Source organism: Panthera leo, chromosome E2, assembly GCF_018350215.1.
Source record: "Panthera leo isolate Ple1 chromosome E2, P.leo_Ple1_pat1.1, whole genome shotgun sequence".
NCBI classification, from domain to species: domain Eukaryota; kingdom Metazoa; phylum Chordata; class Mammalia; order Carnivora; family Felidae; genus Panthera; species Panthera leo.
In genome coordinates, this window is record NC_056693.1 from 10,102,660 (window position 1) to 10,127,321 (window position 24,662).

The 24,662-nt window shown below is 46.5% G+C and overlaps 1 protein-coding gene across 1 annotated transcript in view; it reads right to left on the reverse strand.

Annotated features, from left to right (window-relative positions):
• Positions 1–24,662, reverse strand: part of SAE1 (SUMO1 activating enzyme subunit 1) — a 72,732-nt gene that overhangs the window by 11,816 nt on the left and 36,254 nt on the right. The window contains exon 7 of the mRNA XM_042918377.1: positions 3,561–3,705. Coding sequence (XP_042774311.1) covers positions 3,561–3,705 — 145 coding nt within the window. The remainder of the gene's footprint in view (positions 1–3,560; positions 3,706–24,662) is intronic.

Here is a 24,662-nt window from a genome sequence, read left to right on the forward strand (position 1 = left end):
CTCAGTCGACTTAAGTGTCCAAATTCAGCTCAGGTCATGATCTTGGGGTTCATGAGTTCGAGGCCCACGTTGGGCTCTGTGCTGACAGCTTGGAGCCTGGAGCTGCTTCAGATTCTGTGTCTCCCTCTCTCTCTGCCCCTCCCTCACAAATAAATACACATTAAAAATTTTTTGAAGGAAGGAAGGAAAAAGAGAGAGAAAGAAAGGAAGAAAGGAAAGAAGGAAGGAAGGAAGAAAAAAAAGGAAGAAAGAAAGAAAGAAAGAAAGAAAAAGAAAGAAAGAAAGAAAGAAAGAAATATAGGGTGCTTGGCTAGCTCAATCAGAAGAGCACACGACTCTTGATCTTGGGGTCTTGAGTTCGAGTCCCACACGGAGTGTAGAGATAGATCACTTAAATAAATAAAACTTAAACAAAAATTGAAAGGAAAATTAGAATAAATAATACACGGAGAAGTCTGTGAGGTGAAACCCAAAACATTAACAGTGGCCACTTCTCAAGGGTGGGACTATGGGCGATCTTGTTCCTCCTTTCAATACTTCCTGGCAAGGGGCATCTGTTACTTTCATAATCAGAAAAGCAATACAGCTCTCCGAAAGAGAATAAATAACAAAGGACAGTGTTAGAAATTGCAGAGATGAGGGCAATGGAGACTTGTGCACAGCTCTCTCAACTCAAGCGAGTGCACCCTGCTCAGAGCTGGCAGAGGACAATTTGTGAGGGCAGCTCAGCTGCCAGGCGGCGGCTCATTTCCTCGCCAGCGTCTCTAGCCCATGTCAGGCCGTATCTCCATCTACCTGCACACAGACACTCTTCAAGAGGCCACCGGACGCCTCTTACTTAAAGGGCAACAGAGTGGGAGCGCCTGAGCACATGAGGACCTAGACAAGGGAAGGCAGTTTCTGCAAAGAGGGTGGGCAGGGAAAGAAAACACTCTGGAAAGAACACCAGCCAGCAGCCGGTTAGGCTGTGGCTTTTTCCTTCGGGAAGGCAAGGCCTGCAGTGCACAGGCAGACTGTTCTTTTTTCAGGCCGTTCTTCACTCAAGACGCCAAATTAGTCACTAAGCTGCATCCTCACAGCCCGGCACTCGGCGTCGGCCTTGCTTGGTGGCCCCGCGTGGCCCAGCCCCTCTTCCTATAACAAGCACAGAGCAGACGCCACTTGCTTCTTACACACTGTTCTTCCTCCAACAGACGCATACCTGGCTGTTAGCAGGACACAGGGACCCCACCCAGCCCGCGGTGTCGTGAGCCCCTGACCACACAGGGCCACCTTACACAAGTGCCCCGGAGACTGCTGCCTCTTTTTGGCCGACAGCTTGGCAGGTGGTTCAAGGCCCAGTGCCGGGCCTAAATTGGTTGGGCTTTGGTAGGGTCTAAATGAGGTTCCCGGCCAAAGTGAAGAAAGTCGGGACCAGGAAAGGGAGGGACCCTGATATACTCTATTGTTGAAAAGAAATCAAGGTAGTACTGTGTTGTTACCAGAAATTAGCAGTGTGGAAGATCTAAGTGAGATTTTGGCTGGCTGCATACTAAAACCTCGGGCAAGGGGCGCCTGGGTGGCTCAGTCAGTTGAGCATCCAACTTTGGCTGAGGTCATGATCTTAGGGTTTAGGAGTTCGAGTCCCACCTAGGGCTCTGAGCTGTCAGTGCAGAGCCTACTTTGGATCCTCTGTCCCCCTCTGTCTTTCTGCCCCTTTCCCACTCAACGTGCATGCATGCTCTCTCAAAAAACAAACACTAAAAAAATAAATTAAAAGTATGGGGTGCCTGGGTAGCTCAGTTGGTTAAGCGTCCGACTCTTGGTATTGGCTCAGGTCATGATCTTGCAGTTCCTGAGTTTGAGCCCCGCACTGGGTTTTGTGCTGCCATTGCAGAGCCTGCTTGGGATTCTATCTCTGCTCCTTACCCACTCTCTCACACACAGACTCTCTCTCAAAATAAATAAATAAACTATAAAAAATTAAAGTAAAAAATTAAAAATAACACCATGGGCAAGTGATTGCATCTTTCTGAGCACTGGTTTCTTCATTTAACTAATGGGAAAATAAAAATAATAACGCACACTTCAAGCGATTATTGTGACAATTAAATGTAGCTGTACAGGTAGGTAAAACACAGAAAATCTTCAATACGTGGTGCTATTGTCATTAGCTGTTGAGCTTTATTATTTTTTATTTTTTATTTTTTTTTAAATTTTTTTTCAACGTTTTTTATTTATTTTTGGGACAGAGAGAGACAGAGCATGAACGGGGGAGGGGCAGAGAGAGAGGGAGACACAGAATCGGAAACAGGCTCCAGGCTCCGAGCCATCAGCCCAGAGCCTGACGCGGGGCTCGAACTCACAGACCGCGAGATCGTGACCTGGCTGAAGTCGGATGCTTAACCGACTGCGCCACCCAGGCGCCCCTGTTGAGCTTTAATTTAGCTTTTCCTCCCCTATATAATGGGTCATTGCAAAGGGAGACCATGTACATAAGACAACCACCACAATGCCCGGTACATAACAGCTGCTAAATTAAATAAACCCAATACAGCCACCATCGCTAGTGGTATAAGCTGGAGGCATTTTGGGCAGAGACAGCCCATTTTGGGCAGCGTCTGCAGAGACGCTGAAAGAATGACAGTGCGATGATCCCAGAACTGCCTGGAAAGGGGATCCAGACCTAGTCGCCCTCTGGACCTCTCCAAGCAAATCCTAAACCTGCTGAGTATCAGAGTAAAAGACTGGTCGTCTAGGGCGAAAGCATCCCAGGACCCAAGGGTGAGGTGCTAGGACTGTAGATGTCTTTGCTGCTGAGGGTACGGACTGATAAGCTACCAATGGAGAATAATGGGGTACTAGCCACCAAATGATAAATTACAATCTTCTGACCCAGCCACTGCCTTTCTAGGAATAGATACTGCACTTACACCTGCACACATACAAAGCGCGACTCACAAGGTCATACGCTACGGCATTATGTGATAGCAAAAGCCTGGTCACAACTTGAGTCGGTAGGGGATGAGTTCAATAAACTATAGTGCGCCCATGTTGAAATACCACAGAGCTGCAGAAACAAGGGAGGGAACTATGTACTGATCTGGAAACTTCCCCAAAAGATGATATAAAGAGAAAGGTATAGAGTAATGTATATAGATTTTTTTCAATGTTTATTTTTGAGAGAGGGAGAGAGAGAGGGAGAGGGAGAGAGAGAGAAAGAAAAAGAGAGAGAGAAATAGACAGAATATGAGCGGGGAAGGGGCAGAGAGAGAGGAAGACATAGAATTTGAAGCAGGCTCCAGGCTCTGAGCTGTTGGCAGAGTATATATAGAGAGTATATATATAGTGTATCTAGATTTTCTATTGCCTTGAGTTTTCAGCCACGTGAATATAAAGTATCTATGACAAAAGACAACCTGCACCTCTCTTACCAGAGGTCAATGGGAGTAGGCAGAATACAGCAAAGGAGGCTCTCCTCAGGGCTTTTGGTCTTAATAAAGGATCTCCCCAAACTAAGCGTGTACTGAAAGCAGGCAGTTCTCGATACAGGATAACCTGTGGGAAACATGAAGACTAACCTGACGAAATCTTCAGGAAGCAGGTCAGGACTAACACCCAGGGAGTCAAGCACATCGTTTCGTATCTGGAGCAACAACTCAGAATCTTCCCCAAAGGTATCAGAACTAGGATCTCTTCCTTTATCTGTGCGGAACTTCAGGAGCACTGGAAAGACAAAAAAGGCAGGTTAGAAACAGGTCTTTTCATAACAAATGCTTACAGATGCTGAGAACGAAAACACAGAAAATGGTACATTAATTAAAATGTGGGCCAAGTAAGGGGCGCCTGGCTGGCTGAGTCGGAAGAACGTGCAACTTTTGATCTCAGGCCCCACGTGGGGTACAGAGATTACTTAAATAAATACAACTTTATTTTGTTAAATTAAAAAACAATTTTTTTAAAATTTGTATTTTTGAGAGAGATAAATACAGAGTACGAGTGGGGGAGGGACACAGAAATAGGGAGACAGAATCCGAAGCAGGCTCCAACTCTGAGCTGTCAGCACAGAGCCCGACGTGGGGGTTGAACTCACGGACTGCAAGTTCATGACCCGAGCTGAAGTCGGACGCTTAACTGACTGAGCCACCCAGGTGCCCCTGTTAATATATTTTAAAAATGTTTTTTATTATTTATTTTGAGAGAGAGTGCAAGTAGGGGAGGGGCACAGAGAGGGAAGAGAGAGAATCCCAAGCAGGTTCTGCATTGTCACCGGAGAGCCTGATGCGGGGCTCGACTTTCCAATCGTGACCTGAGCTGAAATCAAGTCAGACGCTTAGCCAACTGAGCCACCCAGGCTCCCCTAAATAAAACTTACAAAAAAAAAAAAAAAAAAAAAAGTGGGCCAAGTGAAAGGTAACATACTCTTAATTTATTCACAAACATAGCCAGAAAGGCAATCGATAATTTTAAAAATGACTAAAATTACTGTGACGGGTGCCACAATAAGGTAACAGAGGATCCGACGTCCTCGGTAGGGTGGCATCGGTTAAGGCCTCTCTGAGGGAGCAGTTACTGAGTCGAGTGTATGTGAGTCTGGGGGGCGGGGAAGCAGGGGAGAAGCTTCAAGCAGAGGGAAAAGACCCTATTATGCCCCAGAAGACAGGTCAGGGGTGGGAGGCATCATTCAAGGCATCAGTTCAAAGGGCTGCTTCGACCAGAAAGGCCAGCCAAATGCTCAGACTCATCAGACAGCCAGGTCATTACAAACAAAACCTCCCTCGTGTGTCAACCTCCAGAACGAAGGTTTAATTTCGCTTGTGAAGCAGAGGAAAGGTTCAGATGACGGCAGCAAATCAGAGCTCCTGCATAACGGGACCCTAACGAGGTTTGAATTTTTAACCCCAACAAAAAGACACAGGAAGGAGCCTAAGACTGATCAAAGTACCGGCACCCTCTCCTGCCACCGCACCTCGTCCGCGATGTTCACCGCACACAGGGTGGATGGTGTTCTTGTCCCCCGTGCGCTTCCTGAGGCCGGCCTATGGCCAGCCCGGGGCCTCATCCCTGGGGCAACGCCCCTCCCGCATCACCCCAGCTGCTTCAGAGTGGGGGTGGAGACATGCGGACCCTGGGGCGCTGGGATAGCAACCCACACCTGGAGGGGGCTTCGCAGTTACCAAGGCGCTTCCCTTGGGGCGCCCGGGGGGCTCAGTCGGTTGAGCGCTGCATTTCGGCCCAGGTTCCATTTCAGCCCAGGTCATCATCCTGCGGTTCAGGAGCTGCAGCTCCCCAAGGGGCTCTGCGTTGACAGTGTGAAGCCTGCTTGGGATTCCCTCTCCCTCCTTCTCTGCCCCTCCCCTGCTCGTTCTCTCAAAATAAATAAACTTAAAAAAAAAAAAGTGCTTTCAAGTCTCATGGGGATTTGCGGACCGAAAAAGTGAACTCCGTCAACAAATTATACTTTCCGTCAGTACAACAGGCGGATTCCCTAAAAATTAAGGTGGATTGAAAACTGACACAAAATTACTTCGAGGCTCTGTAAAAATTCAAGTATTTGGAAGCCACCCCAGACTAAGGAATCAGCCCTACTTGTTTTCTGAAGACTCAACTCACAAACCGTCTCAGTGACGAGCAGCCTGGCTTGACAACCAGCAAGATGGCCAAGCACAGGCTGTGGCCCGGAGGCTGAGGAGGCTGAGGCCCTGAGGCTGCACCTATGGAGGGGTGGGGGGTGGGGGGGCGAGGACTCAGGAACCATAACCGATGGCCCCCACGAAGCCCGAGGGAAGTTCCTAAGTGGGTTGTTGTGAAGTGCTCCAAACCATGAGGCCCAGGTAAAAGAAAGACCCGACCTGCCCTGGGCTGAGTTTTTCTCAGAGACAGGCTCCCGGTCCAAATTTCTCTGGCAACCTTCACACTCCCAGGACGGGGCTCTGCAAGTCGGGAACTCTGAAGAATGGACTCCAGAGTATCTGTTTTGAATATCGTTCCTTTCCTCTCTTCCAACAGCAGAGCTCCTAGAACCTTCCATTCTACCTGAGCACTTGGCAGCAGACTCCGAGCTGCTGACAACGTGGATGCTGGCTAGCACTGTCCTGCCATCACCTAAGCCTCACTTCGAACTCGGCAGATGTGCTGCTGGAATTCCAATTTGGAGAAAATAAATGCAGTTGCAGAATAAGCATTTGGGGGCAGGGTGGAGAAGGTGGCAGGAGCGGCCGTTAAATCCCTGTTTAGCGCAAGCCTCTTTTCCAACAATGTCCTGTGAAGACAAAGGAACGTGGGAATTTGCTAGTGTGGCCAAAACGAGGCTACTCTGAGCGGACTGTATCGAATGTCATCATCATTCCCATCGATCACTCCCGAGAGGACACGAGGACAGACCCAGAATGAGTTACCAGTGTTGCCTGAGCAGTGACAGAGGCAATGGCAAGCGTGGGCCGCTCAAACTGCCCAATCCAAGGCCCTGTGGCAACTGTGTGGAAACTGAGGGAGGCTGCTTGATTTCCAGCCGTCAGGGCGGTGGGCAGCAGGAGCCCCACGCTGGCCGCCTCCAATGCCCCTCACTTCTGTGTCACTGGGACAGAAGCACCAACTGTCATGAGGGATCGGGAGAAGAGAATTTTTTCAGCCCCACCGCAAAACTTTTCATCTTCTGGTTAGACAATACAGCTCCTGGAACAAAGTTCACACCATTCTGATAACTACAGCACAAACAGTGCCTACAACGTGCCAAACACTACTACTCTAAACATTTTACGTGCGTTACCACTCCTCCACAATGACCTGGGGAGGTAGGTAGGTCCGATTAAGCTCCCCACTTTATTGATAAAGAAACTGAAGCTCAAAGAGATTAAGTGGCTTGTTCAACACAACTGCCAATAATAAGCAGTGGAGCAGAAATACCAATTAAGGTCTGGCTTCCTAATCTGTGTTTCTTAACCCTAATCGAATCCAGAAGAAATGGCCAGAAAATCAGGAACACAACCCCAAGGGTTCCAAGTGGTCTGGCTCTTCGCCCCGACCTCAGGAGGACTCCCACATTTGACCACTTTTTTGTGAGATGCACTTTCCAGATGGGTCCTGCCCTCTCCTCTCCCAATTGGTCCATTAATTCTAAGTTCTTAATTCAATGGGTGAGAAGCAGAGGCAGAGGCCACAAGTAACCATGCCCGTTAATCTTCGGAGTGTAAGACTAGCTTCATCTCAGGAAGAGGGAAGATGTGGCACAAAGAGAGCAAAGGCAGCCAGCAGCTGGCCCCGCTGTTTCTCTGGGCCCCTTGCCCGGTCCTGGTGCAGGCCGCCTGGCCAAGGGCCGGCAGGCCGGCACCGTCCAGATACCTCACTGACCACATCTGAAGTCCTCTCAGGGCCTCTGGGAAGGGGGCCAGTCCGTCCAGCCACTTACTTGCAGCAAAGCAAACAGAAGCTGTATTTTTCACTCTTTTTCAAATGTCAGCGCTCCAGTCAGCAGGCGTGGAGGGGGACGGGGAGAAGCCCATGTCCTGGGCAGAGAGCAGCCCCAGAACTGACCCTGTCCCCTAACAAGCTCTTGCTCATTAAATTCTCTCTTTGTTCTGCTTTTGACCCCTCCCAAATAGCCAGCCAACCAGCCAGCCACACACACACACACACACACACACACACACACACAAGTTGACTCTGCATTTCTGAAGAGCACCTCCTCACCAGTTTCCAGATTATAAAACTGTTCCATTAAGATCAAATATTGTCGGGGATGGAGAGCTGCTCTGCCAAAAGATGACTCATCGAATCATATCAAAACACTGCACAAAATTAGAGTTCCAAACTTGATTAACTTCCTCTGAACCTTTTAATTAACTCAGGTTGTTAAAGTCTGGGGGAATGACATTCATCGCTACAGATGATAGGCCAGTGTCTCTGCCCAAGTTTAGGACTTGCCTGTGTAAGGGAAAAAGGCAAACTTCAAAAAGGAGAAACCAAGAACCTTTTCGTATGTTAAAAGAAAATTATGTACATGTGAATATACTGCTCTTCTGTAAAAAGAAATTGACACTCAAACTCACATTTAACCTGAATCAGAACATCAGATTCATGTTACAACAGAAATTTGGAAAGCAGAATTATTAATCACTGTATTTCTTTCTGCAAATTCCTTACTACATTTAAATGGTTGATTATATTTAGCATAATCACTAAGGCCAACGAAAAAAACCAACACTTTTATAGGGGAAAAAAGTGAAGTCAATGTTGCAAATTAGCCCCAACCCAATTGCTGTCCCCCCAAAACAGCTCAATTGAGAAGGGGGAAAAGCCAGATCTACACAAAAACCTCATCTGCCTGACACCTAAAGCTTCTCTGTACCAGACGCCCTTGACCCATCTCCCCAACCTCCCACAGACCCGTTCTCAAGCTGGCTCACCCAGTGGAGACTCATCATCTCTAGGAATGGCCTGGAAATCAGCTCGAGTAAGAAAAGGAAAAGCTATCCTCCTAACCTATAGTCTATCTTTTAAGGCAAAACACTACATCTCCTGTTTGGTCAATTGCTCTTTCAATAAATACATACCAAGGATACTAATAACTAGTATTATTGTGATCATTTCACAGCGTATACCAATATCAAATCATTATGTTGTAATGTAAAATAGAATATTACAGGTCAAGTACACCTCCATAAAAACAAACAAATATGTGTCTGGGTGGCTCTGTCAGTAAGCGTCCGACTTTTGATTTTGGCTCAGGTCGTGATCTCACGAACCATGATCTCACACTTCTTGCGATCGAGCCCCGTGTGGGGCTCCAGACTGACAGTGAAGAGCCTACTTGGGATACTCTCTTTCCCTTTCTCTCTGCCCCTCCTGTGCTCATGTTCTCTCTCTCTCAAAATAAATAAATAAACATTAAAAACAAAAAAAAGAAAAAAAAAAACCCAAAGGTGGGAACCAGAAAAGGTGCTCTGAGAGAGCACTCTTAGATAGAATGGGGTGGTCTCACTGGGCAGAACCATCTCGTCCTGACCGGCCACCAGGCCCAAACACTGACCCTGGGCACGTTCTCACCCTTGGCACATCCACGTGCTGCTCTTCAGAGCCTGAGGAGCTTTGAAATTGGCAGACGGCAGCAGTGACGACCACAGCTTTGGGGCCAGGCTGCCTGGGTTGGATCCCGATTTTTCCACTCACTGTGACCTTGTGCAAGTGACAACACCCAAGTTGCTCTGTAAAATGGGAATCCTAAGTGCACTTCCCTTACGGGGTTTAAGAAGTGAAGTTAATACCCTGAGAGCAGCCAGGACAGCACAGGGAGCAGCGTAAGCACTGGGTAAATGACACTACTCTGGAACGGCGGCTCTTCCGCGGTCTCCGTAAACCCAGCTTGCACGTCCCCAGAGAAACTGACACACTTCACGCTGAAATCTCCCACTTAACTCTTATTACCATCGCTAATTCAGCTGTCAGCTCTGGAGACTAGAGAGACTCGCCTCTGAACAATCCTGATACTCTCCACACCCTACACTCTTTCCTCTGATGCTTGGACCTCAGTAGGGCATTTTACAGGCGTCTATAAATTCACTTGTGCAAGGACTGACCTGTCTCCTCTCCTGGATTTTTGTGCTTGTGGGACAGAAACCATATCTGCTTTGTTCACTATTCTCTACTTAATGCCCAGCACAGGGCACGCCCCACGGTGGGCACTGAGAAAATATCTGCTCTGTGGGAAGCCTCAATGTTTGGCCAAGGAAGAAAAAGTCACACCGAGGAGGGCTCACAACAACTGACACAAGGTCCTCACACATCCTAACTAACCAGGCCTGCTTTTCTACTAACAGAATTTAACAGAGTTTTCAAGATAGCCAGGATGGATCTGTTCCTTACCATGTCATTTACAAACACAGTAGATCTGGAAGGTCCAGCAAGAAACAAAAAAAGATACACAGTGCACCACGTGTGCCCTCAAGAGGGAAACAAGATGAAGTCTGGCTTTCAAGGCCATAGCTGAGGGTTAAAGGTGCAGAAAAGCCAGCCAATGGGCATGAAGCTCAAAGGAGGGGGACAGAGCTGGATTGGAGAAGGCAGGGACATTTCACTGGGAGTTTGGCCCTCTCAAACTCTTTCCTACCTTTGGAGGCACCTGGTCATCTGCTCAGCTCAGTTCCACAAGACTTACCTTACCCGCCCCCCCCCACCACACACACATTTTTTAAAGTTTATTTATTTTGAGAGAGGGAGAGAGCAAGTAAGCAGGGAAGGGGCAGAGAGAGGGAGGGAGGGAAGGAGAATTCCAAGTAGACTCTGCACTGTCAGGGCAGAGCCCAAGGCAGGGCCAGAACTCACAAACCATGAGATCACGACTTGAGCCCAAGTCAGACACTTAACTGACTAAGCCACCCAGGCGCCCCCCCTTCCCCCTTCTTTTACCCCACTCTTTAACGCAGAAACTTATAAGTAGGTATTTGCATGCATTCATTCATTCATTTTTCATCCACAAACATTTCCTGAGCACCTGCACTCCACGCCCACACCCTGTGCTGAGCTGTGCTGGAGGCCCAGAAGGGACCCAGACAGCCCCAGGCCCTGCAATCCAGAGGGCATGCTCATAAGCCCTGAATGTCACCACTGCCACAGAGTGCTTCGATCTTGCTCTCCAGAGAGGCTCCCCGCTGGAGCGGCCTCAGGCTTGCTCTGAAATGCCCCTCCAGAGCTCCAAGTCCTAGCCACCATTCACCAGAGAAACCCGGTGTAGGACCTCATCACGTATCAGCTCAAAACAGAAAAGAAAGTTGCCTGTTATTTACGTCTCACTTTCTTCTGAAAAGCATCTGAAGTAGCTGCGTGGAAGCTGTTGGTGGGGGGAAGGAAAGGAGAGTGCTACTTCTCAGAAATGACCTGAAAACAAGATGACATGTTTTGCCTACCAAATTAAAGGCCAAGGTTACTCAACCTAAGCAAGAAGGCAGAGGGCACTGCTCTGTCACTCAGAGCTCTGGTGGGCGTGTACATGCTCAGTAAACCGTGAGAAAATGTGGTTCACAGGATCTTTATGAAGGGTCGTGACCCTTGGCCAGTGACTGAATTATGTATAAATGGTCACTGCTACGTTATTTATACCGCTGAAAATCTGGAAATAACCTCACGTTAGGTGACAGGATGGTTACATAAAACATATGTTGAGAGGTTGGAATAGTATTCAACTATTAAAATTATGTTTAAGCAGGTTTTAGTCACATGGGTTTTACAACATTTAGGTTTAAAACAAGTCCTACAGGAGCACTGGTTGGCTTGACCAAGTGGTCAGTGGAGTGTGTGACTCTTGACCTCGGGGTTGTGAGTTCGAGCCCCACGCTGGGTGTGGAGATTACTTAAAAATAAAATCTTAAAAAAAAATTGTTTTAATGTTTATTTGTTTTTGAGAGAGACAGAGAGACAGGGTGACAGCAGGGGAGGGGCAGACAGAGAGAGAGGGGGACACAGAACCTGAAGCAGCTGTCAGCACAGAGCCCGACACAGGACTCGAACCCACGAACCATGAGATCATAACCTGAGCTGAAGTCGGACACTTAACTGACTGAGGCACCCGGGCACCCCAAAAACACAATCTTAAAAAAAAAAAAAAGAAAAAAGAAAAAAAGTTCTCGGGTGCCTGGGTGGTTCAGTTGGTTAAGCATCCAACTCAGGTCATGATCTCTCAGTTCATGAGTTTGAGCCCCAAGTCAGGCTCTGTGCTGATGGTGTGGAGCCTGCTTGGGATTCTCTCTCTCCTTCCCTCTCTGCCCCTCACACACTCGCCGTCTCTCTCTCAAAATAAAATAAGTCCTATTATAGCCTATATTCAAAATGCACTCCACCACGTGGAGATAAAATAGAATGAGGCAGGTACAACTATCACCACTCTGCTCTAGAGGTGGGAAACGGAAGCTTAGAGGCTCAGAGTCACAATGGACTCAAAGGTCACCACCACACACACTCAGAACCTCAATGTTACACTGCCTTCCTGGGAATAGAGACAAGGTAGGAAAAACGCTAGTCAGCAAGAAAAAAAGCACTTCCAATGGATTTGGCTCCCCACCCCAGAGCCCACCAGTTTAGAATAATGCAAACCACTCACTCAGTCAAACTCCGGTTCAGCCAAATATTCTAGTTCTCCTTTAAAAAATGTCAAGTGATTCCTGAGCTAGAATCTCACCTTTGAAAGTAGAACAGTATGCAAAGACTGTAACTCATAAAAAGAGAAGGACAAAGAAATTCTCAAATCCAGAGGCAAATTATGCGGAGGGCGAGGAGAGAGACCCACAGCCCCCCGCCGCAAGGCCCCTTCTCTATCAGCTTTGCCAACCTCAGCCTCCACCCACAGAGGGGTTCTGACAGGGCCCTCTGCATTCACACTCACCCTGCCTGGTCACAAGCAGCAGGGAGACAGGGCCTTTTCTCTAGCCCAGCACTTGAGTGGCACATGACCTTGACTCTGGGCATCTGCTGCTCTCTGCCAACCGCTCTTACCGAGGGAAGATGGCACAGGACATTCCCGTGACCGTTGTCTGACAGTCAGAGAAAAGATGGGAGGCGCCAGACAAGAACTGCAGCTGGGCCGGGGGCCCGAGACGAGCGCAAGCACAGGCTGATGTCGGGGGTGGGGGAGACGCCGGGGCCGCAGAGCAGACAACCAGGCAGGTCTCACCGACAATGCTGCCCATTATTACGGTCTGCTCTTAGGGGCCTCGGGTTCCCATCTGCCAAGTGGAATAAGGAAATGTCACAGGGCTTTTGAGAAGTTCAGATTTTTAAAACAGACATAATGCCATTATTAGTAATGCTAATATAGTCGACCCTTGAACAACACAGGGGTTTAGGGGCATTTGGCTCTCCAAAAACTTCACTACGAATAGCCTACTGTTGACTAGAAGCCTTACAAACAATATAAACAATAGTATTTCATGGTATGTGTGTTATATACTGTGTTCTTACTATAAAGTAAGCAAGACAAAATAAAATATTAAGAAAATCACGGAGAAGAGAAGAGAAAACCCATTTTACGCTACCGCCCTGTATTCATCGAGAAAAACTTCACGTGTAAGTGTACCCACACATTTTAAATCTGTGTTGTTCAAGGGTCCCTTGTAATGAAAATCTGACTGCGGGGGGCAATGCTTGAACACTTACTAGGTTTGGTGACCCTGGACAAATGACTTAGCCTATCTAAGACTCAATACCCTCATATGAAAGTGGATGATCATAGTAAGACATGCTCTCACGAGGGCATTATGAAGATTTAACGCGATTTTGACACAGGTGAAACACTTACTTAATCAACAATTACGAATGCACAATATATGCCGGGCCTTCATTTAATCCTTGCGACCCAATGAGGCAGACTTAGGGTTCTACCCGTTTGTCAGACTGAAGAGTGGAGCAGGTGCCTCACCAGGGTGGGTTTTCTCGCCAGACTACCTGCTGCCGGCTGGAAGGTGCCAGACCACACTTATGGGTCACCTCTGCCCTTCCCCTCACCTCTCTTCTCTCACATGGCACTGCCTTCCTTTCTGAATGACTGTGGTCTGTGTTCTCTACCACTGATAAGGCAGTGGCACCAAAAAACCCAAACAACAACAACAAAAAAACCCCACTGCTTTTCTTCTTTCACCCTTCCTACAAATTATTTTTAAACATCTGCGGTCATGACAGCAGCAAATCAACAAGCACTCAAGTGTTGGCCCCATTATCGGAACTCATTTCCCTGTGGCTGTCTCATCCTCAGTAGTTCTTGTCATTGATGGACACCAAAACACCCACTGGGGAATGCCAGGCCCAAACAGCGATGGCTGCCTCTGACCCGGTTCGCAAAGGTTGTTAAGTTCTAAAATAAGAAGTTCCTTCTGGGGTGCCTGGGTGGCTCAGTCAGTTGAGCGTTCAACTTTGGCTCAGGTCATGATCACATGGTTCATGAGTTTGAGCCCCGCGTCAGACTCACTGCTGTCCGTGTGGAGCCTGCTTCAGATCCTCTGTCCCCTTTGCTCTTTGCCCCTCCCCTGCTCACGCACACACACTCTTTTTCTCAAAAATTAAAAAAAAAAAAAAAAAAAAAAAGAGAGAGAGAGAGAGAACTGATCACCAAATCAAGCTGAGGTCTAGAGACCAAGACAATTACATATCATTACATATCATAAAAGCAGACAGATAAGTAAGGAGTGTGGTGGGGGCAGGGAAAACTAAAGCAGGAGGGATCAAAGAAATAAAAGTTTTCTGAAGTCTACAATAGTTGACAAATCATCAAGACACCTTGCAACAGAATCCATACAGAGATGAAGAATGAGGTATAAGATACTAGAAAGTTCTAGAGGCATCCAGCTAGCTCAGTTGGTGAAGCATGTGCCCACACTGGGCATAGAGGTTACTAAAAAATAAAAAAAAGAAAGAAAAGAAAAAGCTCTAGAAGAATACACAATGAATGGCGGTTTCCTCTGAGGTATCTGAATATTCTGATATGTTTCACCTTTACAATTTAAAAAAGGAGAAAACAGAACTATTTCAAAGGCTCAAGGATACAAGATCGTCAGGAGTATAAAGTTATCAAACTTTCCTCCATTTCTACAGAGGCCACTAAGTGAAGGAACTGACGTCAGGCCAGGAAATACCTAGCAGGGCTGGGACCTGAACTTCTTCCTTCAGATCAACGCTGGAGACTTCAATGCTTAAGTGACTGAGAAGATTCTACTGGTGGAGAAAGGAAATGTGAACTCCAAACTTGGACTGGCTAGATTCACAAACCAAGATTAGCCACCTTAGAAAAGATCCTAAACTCCCTGAGGGAGGTCCTTAACCTTGCCAGCTCCTAGCAGACACAGGAGCTGCTTGCTCCGTGGACATGGGGGGTCCAAGGAGAGTGCAAACACTTCTCAATCCTTTACATGCTTAGGGCACAGTCTTGCAGCCAAGTGTGGGGCTTCCAGGTAATTCTGGTCTGGTGGCATAGTGGGGGAAAGGACAAAGACTATGCAAATTGGCACCATCTAGGTGGCTTTACATGAGCCCAAAGAAATTAATGAAGCCACAGATTAAGAATTAGCAAAATTCTTCAAACTTGGGACAGGTGGCCTCAGCAATCAATTCACATTTACCAAGGCTCTGCATCTGGCCTGTGCAGGACAGTCAAGAGACAAGGGAGCCCACAAGACAGACGTCAAGTCAGCTATGTTGTCAGGAGGGTGGTATGGGATTACCAAGGAAGGAGACGCAACTCAGATAAGGGGAGTTAGGTTCCTGGAGGTAACGCTGGAGCTGGGCAATGAGAGTAAGAGGGAAGGGCTGAAGCAGGATGTTGCAGGCAGAAGGAATGGAAATGTGTGTAGAAATGAAGGGATGACAACATGGGGTGACAGCAAGTAGTTCAGTAAGAATGTAGGGCTCGGGGCACCTGGGTGACTCAGTCGGTTGAGCGTCTGACTCTTGATTTTGGTTCCGGTCATGATCTCTCGGTTCGTTGAGTTCAAGCCTCACATGGGGCTCTGCGCTGACAGTGCAGAACCTGCTTGGGATTCTCTCTCTCCCTCTCTCTCTGCCCTTCCCCCACTCACACTGTCTCTCAAAATAAATAAATAACTTAACAAAAGAAAAAGAAAAAGAAAAAGAGGCCAGCAGGTCCTAGGTCTAGGATGCCAATCCAGGGAGTTTAAATTGCATCCTGATGGGAAAAAAGATGCATGGAAGGATTTCACTTTTTAGACAGATCGGTCTGGTGACTGGAAATGGATTAGGAGGAGGAACTCTGAAAGCAGAGGCTGGTAAAAGGACTATGCCACGGATGAAGGCTGCTGGCGAGAGACAATCCTATGGGAAAACTCAAGATCATCTCAATAGGAGGGAGGCATCTGGCTGGACTCTGGCATCAGAGTGCTTGTCTGGGGCTTTAGGTGAAAGGAGCCACCAATCAAGCATTTGAACTTGACAAAAGCTCCGCAGAAGAGAATACAGCAAATAGGTTGGAATAAAACTTACAGCTCAATTTGGAGCACTGGTTTCCAACAGATTCATTCTGTGTACACACAGACAGCATGTTGGGACACCTCATCTTTAATCCAGCCCACAACCAACAATGAGGGTCAGTAGGGGGAAATGACTTGCAGAGGCCGCCATCTAGATCTATGCCTTTAGCCCCGCCTAGTACTTGTCCTCAGGCTACCATTTGTATTTTTTAATAAGGTCCTGCCCAGCTCCAGACAGAACTTAAAGGCTTGCTTGGAGTGTGAACTGTTTACATGTAAATACACCCCCTGAAGTCTGCCTACCACTCCTGCTTGACAGAGGAGAAATTCTTTTTTGCGGAGCAAAGGCCCATAAATGGAGGCCATCCCAGCCTTGCACAGCATCTCCTGCCTGATTCACCAAGGCTTTGCTGTTCTCACCGGTGATAAGCGGTATTTCTCTCCCAGCAAGGGTCTCTCGGCACCCCTGAAAATCTAGGGCATCTATATGGCTCTTTTCTAGAGGAACTGTACACAGAAAATAACAGATACAGATCTCCCCACCATTTGAAGAGATGATGAGGATGTACTTACTTAAACACGTCATTCTACGGACACAGCACAGATCAAAAAGCCCGTTGCAATGATTACTCATCAGCTATAAAATATTAACATAATTCCAGGTGCTGAGAATTAGTTCTTTTGGAGATTGTTCTCGCTTTTCATTATTTTTAGCTTTTGAAATACTTTTTTGACATACAGAAAAACTAGACAGAATTCCTGTATAACTTCACTAGATTCCCCAAATGTTAACATTCTTCCGTGTTTATCAGTATTTCTTTATATCTATACATACTTCTATTTTCCTGAATGATCTGGCATTTGTCCCTAAATACTTCAGAGTGTATTTCCTAAAAACAAGAACATTCTCCGACATCACCACAAAACAATTAGGCAAACTAGGAAATTAACCTTGATAGGATATTATCTAACCTACACATCTTTTTCAAATTTTACCAACTGTCTCACTAATGTCCTTGAGAGCAAAAGGAAAGAAAACTCTCCCGCTTTCCAATCTAATCCAGAATCCTACATTCCATTTAGTTAACCAGGCTCTCTCTTCCCCTTTAATCTGGAACGAGAATTCTTCGGTCCTTAGTGACACCTGGAAGAGTACAAGCCATTTACTTTGTACAATATTCTTCCATCAGAGTTTGTCTGAGGTTTCCTCATAATCAGACTCACATCACCCACTTTGGACAGGGAGTTCGGACTGCTGGTGTGTCCTTCTCAGTGCATCCTCTCAGGAGGCATGAGCTCTATCTGTCCCATTTCTGGAGCATCGGCTTTGATCTCTTGGTTGAGATACAATCTGCCAGGGCTCTCTAAAGTCTCTCTCCGCAATTAGTTAAAAACTAACTTGGGGGGTGGCAGCACTTGGGTGGCAACTCAGTCAGTTAAGCATCTGACTCTTGATTTCAGCTCAGGTCATGATCTCAGGGTTTATGAGACGGAGCTCGGCACTGGGCTTCGCGCTGACAGCGCACAGCCTGCTTGAGATTCTCTCTGCCCCTACACCGCTTGTGCACTCTCTCTCAAAATAAACAAACATCAAAAAAAAAATAAAATAAAAACTACCTTGGGAAGAGATACCGCTTCTGTTTCACAGCAAACCTTCCCATTAGTTTTAGCATCCGTCAAGGATTCTTGACGGAGACAATTTTTACTACTACGGTCATGGTCATATACAGATTTTGCTTTATTCTTCTATGGTGGGGGGGTGGGGGGAGAACTTTCCCCTCCCCCCATCTATTTACTTATTCACTTAAGTATCAACAAGATTCATGGACTCTTTTTTATTCTGTGGGTTATAATGTTTCTTTGACCCATATTCTTTTATTTTTATTTTTTAAATTAATTTATTTAAGGATTATAATCTTTTGTTTACTTGATCCTCCAACTTTCCCAGATTTCACCAGGAGGAGCCCCTTCAAGTTGACTCCTGTGTCCTTGACATGACCTGTCATTCTTTGAGTGCTTCCTTACTTTCTGGCATAGAATGTTCCCAGCTCACCTGTAATTTTCCAACCCAAGCCCCAGAAACCGCCATTTCTCTGAGCTCAGATCTTGGGAGATCAACAATCAGGGTCTGGGCACGAGGCGTATTCACGGCTTGCTACCAGAGTGTCTTTGCTTCTGAGCCCTCTCAGCAAACAGAACTAGGAAATACATACATATCACGTGAAGACACATACATACACATGTCTATTTGTGTACCTACACAGAAAAACCAGAGTTTACCTGGTGACTCCAATTCCCATCTGATCCCACAGGGCTTTTCCTAGACTCTCCCACCTTCCATACTTCTAGGAACTCCCTTTTCTGGCAATAAAAAAACCTGATTCTCATCATTCACAATGTATTTACCAATTTGCTCCATTCTAGAACTAACTAGTTTCAGAAGTGCTAACCCATATACCACTGTGAAAAACAAACCAACTAACTTGAGTCCAATATTTGTTTATAGTTCTTTTTTCTTCAGTCTGAGAGTATATATTCAAAAACTACCTGGGTTAGTTCCTTTTTTCCTGCCTCAGTGTAGTAATGGCCCCATTCAAAATAAATACTTACTATGTTGTAAAGTAAGAACACAACGAGTGACCCAAAGCTGTGACACAGGACACGGGATGGCCTTCTCTGTGGCAGTGTCCCTCTAACTGGCTGAGCCTTCAGAAACCGGGGGGCTGCACAAACATGCAGAGATGCCAGCCTCACCTAGTTACTTCCATCCCCTAAATCTGAGCTAGAACCTGGGTATCTGCATTTTTCAAATGTTCCCCAAGGGATTCTGACATCCTACCAGTTGGGGAATGACTTGCTATTAAGAATAAAAGCCTGGGGGCGCCTGACTGGCTCAGCTGAAAGAGCGTGTGGCTCTTGATCTTGGGGTTGTGAGTTCAAGCCCCACACTGGGTGTAAAGATCACTTAAAAATCCAATCTTAACAAAAAGAGAGAGAGAGAGAGAGAATTAAAGGCTGAAAAGCAGGGCCCTGATGACCTTCCCTCCAGCCAGCTCCCGGCGAGCTCCAGCCTCGCTACACCATGGTCTTGGCGCCAGCGACCTGGTGCAGAGACTGCTCGTCCACCTGCTATATTCTTGCCTCTCTTCAGCCCCTAGCAAATCCCTTCTTTTTCTTTAAAATTTTTTTTCTAATGCTTATTTATTTTTGAGAGAGAAAGATACAGAGTATGAGTGGGGGTGGGCAGAGAGAAAAGGAGACAAAGAATCGGAAGCAGGCTCCAGGCTCTGAGCTGTCAGCACCGAGCCCGACGCGGGGCTCGAACTCAGGAATAGTGAGATCATGACCTGAACCAAAGTCGGACATTCAACCAGCCTGAGTCATCCAGGTGCCCCGCCCCCCTCGTCTTTAAAAGCCAGCTCAGATGTCTCATCCTCTGTGAAGACTTTCCAGCTCCCCAAAGACGGCCAGACCCCCAGTTCCCTGAGCTCCGTGGCAGTTTATTACGGAGTAATTCACACAGGCTGGAGAACAGAATAGCACAACACGACCGCCATCTCCACGGCTCTGGTACAGCTCTCCTCAAGAGGAGGAGAACTGTTTATGCTTCTCTTTTCCACTGGCAAGGATCTGATGAGGATTCCCAGGCACAGGATCTGGCACATAGCAGGTGCTCAAACAATGTTTGGTTAAGATTATTTTCAGCTTTAATTCTATGGCTCAAAAATGGCCTACGTACTTTTCCACAACTCATCAGAACAGAGACTAAGAAAGTTCAGATTGCCAAGGATTCTCTGCTAAGTAATTCTCATCTTGTGATGAAGGCCATTTCTTCCTGCTCTGGGCTAAACCTGCATGGTATTGGTTCATGCTGGTACGTGAATGCTGTTTCCATACTAGACCTGATATTTTTAGCACTCCTGTTATGATAAACTCACAGTAACCTCAAAAAGAACAAATCAAAGTCAACTTTTTGCCACAGGAAACCAGCTCACGCTTAATGTTTTGCAACATGCCATGGGAGAATAATAAAAAGATGAGACCTTTTGCTCACAGATGGTGAGGCCAACTCTCAAGATAGTGGAAAAATGCAGCAGGAAGCATGCAGTCTGGCCACTGTCTTATGAAGTAAACTGGAAAAACACTCGACACCCAAACGAGGCAAACACACACACACACACACACACACACACACACACACACACACACACACACACACACCCCCAGGGCAGCTGCTTCATCAGAGGCTGTTGTGAATGGGGTGGTAAGAAACTCCTCCGTGTGAGGGGCAGGCCAGGGCGACGTGGGAATCAAGAGTCTGATGGGTGCCTAGAGGAGCAGGCTGGCAAGATGGTCCTCCAGGGACATCAGCGGGCAGGCCCTTCTCCCTCTAGAGGGGAGCAAATGACCAGAGGAGCCCGAGTCAGTCACTAGGGCAAAAAAATATTTCTTTATGGAACACCTACTATATGCTCCACAGGACAATGGGGACACAAAGTCAGGTTCCCTGTGAGGTCTTCTCAGGTGTACATCATAGCCAAGCAAACACTCCATCCTCATTAGGAACTCCTAAGGTTTCATGAGATGTGTAAGACACCATCCTAGAAAGGCTTTCAGGAACAAATTCCAAGGCCTAGGAAAAACTGAAAACAACCTACATGGCCTTTTAAGATGAAACTGGTCACAAACAATGGTACACCCAAAGGAACACTACACATCATGCAGCCAACAAGACATGTGAGGTCACTCTATATATGCTCCAAGATCTCTCCAGATCATGTAAGGCCATCCGGTGAAAAAAAGCAAGCTGCCCGACAGCGTTGAAAAGTTTGGTTACATACACACATGCGTGATTGTAACTGTTAATCATTTTGCAAGAAGACAGGCAACACATTCTTAGTAGTTTCCCTGACAAATTGGAAGAGGTGTGGAAACAGGGAGGGCTTAATGAAGAAAACTTACTTTTTTACATCACTGGGAATTCTCTGAAAATTGCTTACTGTGATATTATTCCCAACAAAAATAAAACTCAAGTGTTTTTTAGGGAAGGAAGAAAACTATCTGGGTCAGAATTCAGAGCACCTCTGTGCCTAATATATACTTGAACCAGGGTTTTTTGCACTGTAGTGGCCATCCTATTTCCCTAAAAGGCAGAGCTCCTGATCTGAAAGGTAACGAAATCACTTAGAGGTGCATATAACAGATGTGAAGAGCAGAGTCCATGGGTCAAACAGACCTCATGGTCTCAATCCTGGTTCTGTCTATAAAACCCAGCATATGCCTGAGCAAATCACAGCCATGCTCAACCTTGGTCTCTTTCAACAAAGCGGGACAACAACCACACTTCAAAGGATGTCATGATAATGGAAGACAATATGTCAGATGCTCAGCATGGTGCCAGGCAAGGCAGCAAGTAGTGAAATGCACAATAACCGCTCTCACATGCCACATGAAAACCACAGTAGTGTCTAGAAAGTTGACCGTTCACCTGGATATTCCCCAAGGCCATCCCACACCCTGAAGTCAAATGTTAACACTGTTTGACTTTATAAAACAAAAGCAAGGCCATTTTAGAATTACATCAATTTCAGGTATACAAACCTTGACTTAAAAAAAACAAACAGCTGGGGTGCCTGGGTGGCTGGGTCAGTTAAGCATCCGACTTCAGCTCAAGTCATGATCTCATGGTGAGTTCAAGCCCCACATCAGGCTCTGTGCTGACAGCTCAGAGCCTGGAGCCTGCTTTGGATTCTGTGTCTCCCTCCCTCTGCTCGTGCTCTGTCTTTCTCTCTTTCTCTCTCAAAAATAAGTAAACATTAAAAACAAAATTAAAAAAAAAAAATACAAAAATCTTCTCTGGGAATGCAAGCTGGTGCAGCCACTCTGGGAAAACAGTATGGAGACTCGTCAAAAAACTAAAAATAGAACTACCCTATGACCCACCAATTGCACTACTACGTATGCGGTTTCAAAGAGGCACATGCACCCCAATGTTTATAGCAGCGCTATCAACAATAGCCCAAGTATGGAAAGAGCCCAAACGTCCATCGATGGATGAACGGATAAAGAAGATGTGGTATACATATATACAGCGGAGTGTTACTCGGCAATCAAAGAGAATGAAATCTTGCCATTTGCAAGTACGTGGATGGAACTGGAGGGTATCGTGCTAAGCGAATAGACAAGAGAAAGACAAATATATGATTTCACTCCTATGAGGACTTTAAGATGCAAAACAGATGAACATAGGGGAAGGGAGGCAAAAATAATATAAAAACAGGGAGGGAGACAGAACATAAGAGACTCTTAAATATAGAGAACAAACTGAGGGTTACTGGAGGGATTGTGGGAGGGGGGATGGGCTAAATGGGGAAGGGGCACTAAGGAATCTACTCCTGAAATCAGTGTTGCACTAGATGCTAACTAATTTGGATGTAAATTTTAAAAAATAAAAAGTAAAACCAGTTAAAATTAAAAAAAAAATCTCAGTCCTCCTCAATATCTGATCAGAAAATATTCTGAAGAAGAGTCAAAAGAGAATATTAAATAGTATAGAAGTCGTGCCCCTGACACTCACCTCTCCCATTCACCATCTCATTACCTTTCTTAGAGCTGAGGAAAGGCAGGGTTATTTATCCCTTAGCTCCCTTAAGCCCAAGTCAGTAACCTAGATTGGAAGCTCACGTACCAAAGGTTAAGCCAGCTGAGCTAGGCGCGGAGCTGTGATCTGAGCTCAGCTCTGGTAGTCCCCAAAGTCTGTGCTTTTTCCATGACACGAGACCATCAGCCTCTATTCGGGCTGTGCTTTTATTGCTATGGTTAGCAATCAAAACAGACTGGGCAAAAATAATGATTCTAGTTAAAAGTGAACTTCAGGACTACCTGGAGGATATTCTGTTTGAATTAATGAAATGATTTCTAGAACTCTTTTAAAAGAAGCACACTTAGAATAAGTAAATATTCTGGTATAAATCATAGGTCAATAAAGTTGTTAATTAAGGGGCTCCTGATTGACTCAGTCTGTTAAGCGGCTGACTTCAGCTCAGGTCATGATCTCGCGGTCCATGAGTCCAGCCCCACGTCGGGCTCTGTGTTGACAGCTCAGAGCCTGGAGCCTGCTTTGGATTCTGTGTCTCCCTCTCTCTCTGCTCCTCCCCCGCTCACACTCGCTCTCTCTCTCTCTCAAAACTAAAGAAAAATTTTTAAAAAGTAAATAAATGTGACACTATTCCAAAATAAAAAAGTTATTAATCAAAAGTATAAAAATAATAAACAGAAATACAAGCCACAAGAAGTTCGTATTTTATTGGATACACTGATTATTTAGACTGAGAAAAGATTTTAGCGACAGGCTCGCCAACTTAGTCTTATCATCTTATAAGTGAGGGGACAAAGTCCTAGAGAGGCAAGTTATTTGCCCAAGGTTACAAAGACAGTTGATGGCAAGTGTATTTGGCAGAAGGAAACTTCCCACGTAGGAGCTGGTGCGCTCTGCTGCGTGAATCCAGTGAGGTCAAATTACAGGACACTTTCACAGCTACATGAATGGCTGGGCAGAAAAACTGAAAGAAGGGGCACCTGCGTGGCTCAGTCAGTTAAAACGTCTGACTTCAGCTCAGGTCATAGTCTCATGGTTTGTGAGTTCAAGCCCCGCACCGGGCTCTCTGCTGTCAACACAGAGCTCGCTTCGGATCCTGTCCCTCCCTCTCTGCCCCTTCCCTGCTCATGCTCTCTCTCTAAAATAAACACTTCTAAAAAATCCAAAGATTTCTTTGGATGTAAGATGAAGATGATACACTCACAGAGTCAGGTCCATACCTACAGGCGGAGGGTTCTAAGCTGCTGGCGTAACCAGGTCACAAGGGCCATTTCCCTCTACTTCCAGGACTTTAGTCCAGTAGGCAGCGGAGGGTGTTAATCAAGTATGCATTCTCGGAGAAGCTCCCAGAAGCCAAACTGGCCCTCGAGCTCACTGCACCTGGAGCACGCCCTGTGGCTCCAGTTGCAGCCCTTCTGCAAAGATACAGCAGAGCCCGGAGACCAAGTGAACACATCAGCAGGGATGCGTGCAGGACACCACACACGAAAGGTCAGAACCTGTCATCTGCTGCAGAGAGAAAAGCCCAGGAAAGGTTGTGGCGGATCTCCAAAAACAGCCAGGAAGGGCACAGGGTGGGGGGTGAAGGCACCAGCCCCTGAAGAGTCCGGAGACGTGGGTGTGAAACCCACACTACACCACTAATTTGTTCTACAGTGACGGAGACTCCCTTCCCCTCTCGTGTCACTCACTGCAAGGGTTCTGAGGCTCAGGGAAACTGGTCTGACAATCTGGACTCGCTGGCCGACGATGAGGGTCCTTCACAGCCACGTCTGCCACAGGTGAGGCGGGCAGAGGGAGGAGTGGCAAGCCCACACCTGTCATTCCTGGCCTGGAGGCGATGTGGGCCCGCCTCCTTCTAGAATTCTATGACCGTTACAGAACTGTACATGGGAAAAAGATTAAGATAGCACACTGTATGGTATGTTTCTTACTACAGTAAAAAAGTGTCTGTGACTGTTAACTAATGGACGTCGTTCAAATCCAAAGCCCTGAACCTTGAAACCGAAAACGTAACTAGTACCACTTAGAAGAGAGAAGTAAACAAACACAGGGGATGTATTACCCAACAAAGTGTCACAGGCAGAAAATTAAAATCCAGTGGGAATAGCGACTCAAGTATG